The sequence below is a fragment of the Microplitis demolitor genome, chromosome 2 (genome assembly GCF_026212275.2).
Source record: "Microplitis demolitor isolate Queensland-Clemson2020A chromosome 2, iyMicDemo2.1a, whole genome shotgun sequence".
In the NCBI taxonomy this organism is placed as follows: Eukaryota; Metazoa; Arthropoda; class Insecta; order Hymenoptera; family Braconidae; genus Microplitis; species Microplitis demolitor.
The window spans coordinates 10,401,291-10,407,947 of NC_068546.1; the positions used below are offsets into that span (position 1 = coordinate 10,401,291).

General features: G+C 35.6%; 1 protein-coding gene across 1 annotated transcript; it reads right to left on the minus strand.

The window, feature by feature from the left end:
* Positions 1 to 2,614: 2,614 nt before the first annotated feature.
* On the minus strand, positions 2,615 to 3,835 carry LOC103579118 (uncharacterized). The gene has a single exon (XM_008560420.2). It carries the CDS (start codon positions 3,833 to 3,835, stop codon positions 2,615 to 2,617), a length of 1,221 nt encoding a protein of 406 aa, XP_008558642.2.
* Positions 3,836 to 6,657: the final 2,822 nt, after the last annotated feature.

Here is a 6,657-nt window from a genome sequence, read left to right on the forward strand (position 1 = left end):
TGAAAAATGAAATTTACCGAATAATGATAAGAAATTTATTTTTAGAAAGTAGTGAGACAGGGCCCCCCCCCATAACGAAGTATCCTTCTTTACCGACCGTTGCGGATACCTCCTGCCGATAACTAATCATATCTGCTGTCGGTAATTTGCATATATCTGTGGCCAATGCGAGTACCGCTTGTCGGTAAAGTAGGCATTTATATTACCGACTGTTACCAATGTTGCTCGGCAGTCAATTATCATGCGTATGATGACAAAATACTGTCACACTATCATCAGAGCTGGTACCTTACCGTATACCAGCTCTGATGATAGCATGACATGTATTTATATGATGATCATTCTGAGGATTTATATATTCAAACAGGGGGTAGGACGAGCACTTGCGAGCTCTGATGTCACTACCATCTAGCGGTTTAGTTCTTCCCACACCCCTTTTTTTAGCGGATAACGTCATCCAGCGTGTCTGAACTCGCTTTTTATGAGGTATAGTGGGGGAAATGAAGCTGCGCTGTTGTTAAGATCATATTTCAGACCAAGTGGGGGTAATATGAACCTGCGCAATAGCGTCTTTCACCCCGATTACATCATCTTCTGCGCCGTTAACCGTTACTAAGCTCACATTCCAGTCCAAGTGGGGGGAATATGGACCTGCGCAATTGCGTCTTTTTACCCTGATTACATAATTTTTTACGTCATACAACAAGCTCAAACTTGTTTTTGCTGTAACAAAGTGGGGGAATAAAGAGTTGAGTGGGCGACTCCTGCAGCCATATGCGTCAGTCTGCTCAAGTATTTTTAAGTAGAAACAATTGCTGTGCTATTTAAAACCTATAAAAAAAGTGATTATCAAATGGATCGTCAAAATCTAAGGTATTATAAAAAAACATATCTTCTCAATTAAACTAGCGTACATCTTTCTCATTTGCAACTATATACCTGAACCACATCTTTACAGATCCCATGTATGCACTGAACGTTGTGAACATTCAGCACAAATCGAGTTCGAGGAAGTGAGCGAAGAAGAAGACAATTACATTCATAAATTACTTACTAAAGAAAAAGAAATTGACTTACAAATCTTATATTGGAAGAACTTATTACTATCTTTTAAAGATCGTAAAGACTACGAACAAGCCTGTCACAGAATCACATACGTTATAACTCTTTTAATGTTCAAAGCTAACTCATCAAAATATAAAGTGTAGACACCTCAAATGGATCAACTAAGTGAAGAAGAATTAGACTTTCTAATAAACCATCCGCCAAACGCTGTATTTGAAGCAGATTTATTAACACGTTACTTTGAAGAACCTATTCAAGACTACATTAAAAGGTTTGTACGTGATATTCATCTTTTACAAACTAATTTGAATATCATTCAAACTAGACGTGATAAAAACGTGTGTCCATACTGTTGTGCATTCAAAGACTCTGTAAAAAAACTGCATCAAGTGATTGAAAGTATCGAAAAACTAGAAGAACGTATCAACAAGAAATAAAAGACAATGGAATTCATCATAGATTTCGCAGGGTTTGTTATGCTCGATGACACCATAGTAGTGAAAGAATTGTGTGTGGTTGACATATATGAAAATTCCTCAAAATATAAGTGTAAACATTTTATCTTTCAACCACCATTGGAGTATGATGGAGCAATTATGCAAGAAACTTTAGATGAGAGTGGGTGTGGCCATGGTATCCGGTGGGACTCAGGTGAAACACCATACGACAAACTTCAAGAAGTTATTAAAGATATAGTGAGCAAAGCAAGTTATATTTATGTTGATGGAAAGTAAAAAGACAAATGGTTGACGATCATGACCGATTACTCCGCACAAATTATCGACATCCAACTAATGAGACATTATTCATTTGAAAATGTGGATCGCTATAATAAGGAAAAATGTCCGCTGAGGCTATATCATCGTCGAAGAATACATGCATGTGCTTTTCAAAATATTAAACAATTAAAGCGTTGGTTTCTGGAATTCTGGGGTGACAATCCATCATACGAAAAATCTGCGCAAATATATGATCAACTGTCTGATTTGAAAAAAATGCATAAACGTGATATCGCTTGCCTTGATTATCACTTTCTTCTACGTTTTGCGAGGACCCAAATACGTCATGTCTACGATACACTTCCGGTGGAATTACAGAATAATGATAAAATAAGAGATTACTCATTTTGTATGGACCACTACCCAGCTACTGGTGGCGATTGGGATATCTGTGGAATATGGCTTTATCTATACCAAAAAGATTGCCCAAAGTGCATAAATAATAGTAATCCTATAAAAATAATAGTTCATAAAACAAGTTAAAAATATATATACAATTTAATTAAAATTATGTTATTGGAATGTATCAGGTCAAGATTATAAATAAAACGAATTGATTTATCGATAAAAAATGTTTATTTATTTATTAAGTTTATTTTTTTAATCAATACAGGTTCTATAATATATCTTGATCTCTCTATCCTAAGTTTAAACCTTTCTCGATCTCGAGCCATTTGCTCCCATTCACCTTGTCTAGCAGTTTTGTATGCATAACTCCAAGTATACATATAATATACAGTTGGTGTCAGATCAAATTGCATAACCATGTTTCAAGTCAATTTTCGTACAGTGCTGCTGATAGGGTTATACTCAACGATACGATCGTGGATTATTAAACAATAAGCTGTTGTGTTTTGTGGAAATTGATTTGTGGATTCAAACTCCAATCGAATGTCTACTGGTCCAGATTTAATTGCCTCATTCTGCTTAGAACAGTCTATAACACAGAGCGGAGCTTCTTGCAAAAATTTCTGCTTTGTTAACAGTGGCTCAGCCTCTTTATTATAGTATGTAGATTGGAAATCAGTGTACATACTGTACAATAAAGCATACTGATTGTCGTTTATGTCCAAATTCAGATCTCCGTACGGATAACTCTGTGAGTTCAGGAATAACTTTACGTTACGGAGCGTACAATGATCAAATCGACTCGCATTTTTCCTTGCGTCGTTTTTTCTTGCTGTTTGAAATCCGAGGATGACGTAACGTGGCTTCTCCAGTTGTGTTGATGTTTTGACAGCCCAAATATGTTTTGATGTTGCCGGTAACAGCGGATACTCATACAATTCCCAGGTTCGAAAACTAATTGAGATAGCCGGATCACTTGTAATATAATTTAATGCTTGAATTTTTTCCTTGTCTGATAGGGTGACGTACGGTACAATCCACTCGATTTTTTGCAAAGTTAACTTTACTTCCTCAGCTCCCGCTGCTTGTTGTACGTAAGCATTAATGTCACTGTTTGAAATCGTAAGAACTATCTCTAGCTGAACATTCATAAGGACTTTCAGATAATCTTCAGCAAAACCACTTAAAATATTTAGTGGAATCAATAAATCAAAGCTTCCTGCAGCGTTTGTTAATTTAACATTATCTTCCATTACCCAGCCAGCATTCTCCAAAGCACTCAACTGATTTGAAATGAATGATACATAACCTTTCATCAGGCTTGTTATACCAACGTTACTACTTCGATCAACTTCAACACCATTCACAAGTAAGCGGAATTCTTTAATCATGTGGCCAATCCCCATATTAACCAAGTTGGTTGTGGCAGCGACAGCACTGTTATCACTCTTGGTAAACTTCCCAAGAATATGGAGTGCACTTTTGCTAGGAAGTATGCACATATTTTGATTTTGGATTGTGATACGAACTTCATCATTGTTGTTCAAAGTCGACGATGCATACGGTTGATGAGCATGCAGTTCATAGTGAGCGATTGACTCATCGAATATAATTGGTCGTTGAATATCTAATATATTAGCCATTATTTTTTATATCCTCGGTCACCTACTGCACCGTATTTGTTGCCTTTCTCGTAACCACCGTACGCTGTACTACCTTTTATGCTTGGTGCCGAATATTTATCTTTGCTATTTTTAAAATCTGTGCCGTATTTACTTTGTTGGTTCTCTAAATACTTTCTTAAGTTCTTTGAAGCTTCGTTATTGGACATTATACTCAACAGCTCACCACCTAAGTCTTTCGACACGGGATTATGCAGCAGAAATTGAATTTTATTTTATTTATCTTCCACGTAAACGTAGTCCGAGACTTTTCAGGAACAGCTTGTTCTGATGTGTTAACGCCTTGTGAGGTCTTCTTCGACTGATTGTGCTTGTCCATGTTGATATCTTTTTATAGCCTGCGCCACTCTTTGTATCATATACAATACCCATTTTTATATTGTTTTCACATGTAATCTTATGGTTATAGTTTCACCCCTAAAATTTACTAATTTTCCATCCTGATCCACTATACGTAGTCTTATATTATATATAGCATCTGTGGTGATTGGAAGGTAAATGACGTGTGATGGCAACTCAACGATCTTATATCCTGGTGGTACGCTCGGAAAAAACTCATGAATTGTGTGAACTTTGTGTTCATTTATGTAAGCACCTGTGGTAATATTACACTCAACCCTTAAAGCATTTAGTTTTAGTATAGCCACAGGTAATTCTGATGAGTGAGTTTTGTTTGGTTGAAGCCGACGATCGTTGAAACCTAACAGTCGACCAATAGAATCGTTAGGTATAAAATTTATAACCTGATCACATTTAATTTCACTTCTTAGTTCATTATTATTTGCTCTTATACTGATGCTCAGTCTCGGCAATGACTTTTGTATGTATTTCTCAATATCTCTAATTTCATAACTACCGGTTGGTATTTTAATTACTTTTTCTTTAACAGGAACGATTCTTTTGGGAATCTCTTTTACGGGTTGCACATCAATCTTCGGAACCAATGAAACATCATCATTTCTTGTCACTATAGTCGCATCTCGTTTTTTCCTCTTGCCACCAGGTTTATCGATATTTCCAACGTTGTTATCCTCAATTTCATTCATATCTTCTTGTTCTTCATTGTCCAGAGGATAAGTTACATAGAACTCATTAGAGCCAATGTCTATATTGGGTATCGAATTAAATGTCAGCAATTCTACAAGACCCAAGACATAATTTTTTTCCTCTGACAACTCGATTGGTGGGAAATAATTCGCCTCTAACACAGAGGATGATCCTGTCAGCGTTAACGTGAAAGACTCAGCCATGACTAATGTCCTGAGTAACTAGTCATGTTAATTTAAAGTTGTCCGGAAAGAAATTTTAGACACAAATGCCCACATATAATTGTGTCAAAGTCTTGATATCTTTTATGATTATATTTCACGCTACCAACATCGAGATATTTTATAAGGTCTTCCGGTGGTTGTAAATCACCAAAACTATCGAAATACATTACATTATCACGACTTTTTTTGTACGCAACCCAATGAGTACCAGGTCCAAATCTGTCATCAAGATTGACAATAGCCGATTCGAATTCTTTAGGTCCAGTTTTTGGCAAATCGTTTCTCATGAAAACACCGCGGAAATTGGGTATCCTCAAAGCCTTAGCGTATTTCATCAAGTCTATGTTTGTAAGTGCTCGATGTGGTAGCTCTACATGTTTTTTGACTTACATCCTCTACCAACCGGTGGATATGGCCACAAATATAGCCCCATACCACGTCTATATGGCTTTAAGTATAAGCCTTTACCTACAGCTATCTCTTCCATTTTTGAATTATGTGTCTTGCTCTCCTCTAACTGTCTTTGGGCTGAACTAGCACCGTTGACAGCCTTCGCAACCGCCGCAGCACCACCAGCGAGAGCACCGGTTGCTGAAAGACCTGCAAATAGGGGTATCAAGAATGGAAGTACACCACCGATTTTAGATGGAACTGGTAGAACACGTGGCTGTCGAACATTTTTCTTCCCACCAAATTTTTCGAATCTCCCACGAATCTCATTAAGAGGTGTAATAAAAATTGTTTATTTCCGGTGGGTATGTTGGAATTACATAGAAGAGTGTTACATATCAATCGTCTAAATAAATTAAAAAATTAATATGTGGATTAAAGTATCAAATATAAGATTTAATATATATACGATTTGGATCATAAAAAATGTTTATGTTGGACAAATGGTAGAAAAAGATGTGAGAATATATGTAATTTAATATATATATATATATATTTACTTTAGATCGTGAGATCGATAATAATAATGTCTTTTAGGAAAGGTATATGTGAAAAATGACGTTACTCAAGACGGATTAAACTGTTAATCTATGGAATTTTTTGTATGAGTTGGATAATACAGATCCAGTATGGATTTTTTTCAGATAGATGTCAAAGTTAACACGATTCCCTATTTTATCGATATATTCAAAATTTTTAAATATATCATTTTAAACATATACCTTTTTTAATTAATATGAAAAAAGTGATTTTCACATAAATACGATAAGACAAATTAAATTGTTATAGTTAATTTCGTAATGGATAATATGTTCAAATAGATTTTTCAGAAAAAAATCTTGTAACATAAACTTTATTCCAAGTTAAAGTGAGACACCCATATCTAACACTGCATGTTAGAGTAAGATGCTCTATGGGTGTTTCTTACACATGCGAACGTTTTATGGGTTTGTTTATTAATTTTTGATACTCGACTGTGGTTTCATTGACAGACTATTTCTTGATCTCTCATTAGGCAATATTCACAGCTCGTGAAAGAGTCGATGACAATTAAAGTTAGAA

Bases quoted from the DNA above. Each gene is read 5' to 3' on its own strand.
- LOC103579118 (XM_008560420.2), bottom strand. From the start codon at position 3,835: ATGGCTAATATATTAGATATTCAACGACCAATTATATTCGATGAGTCA.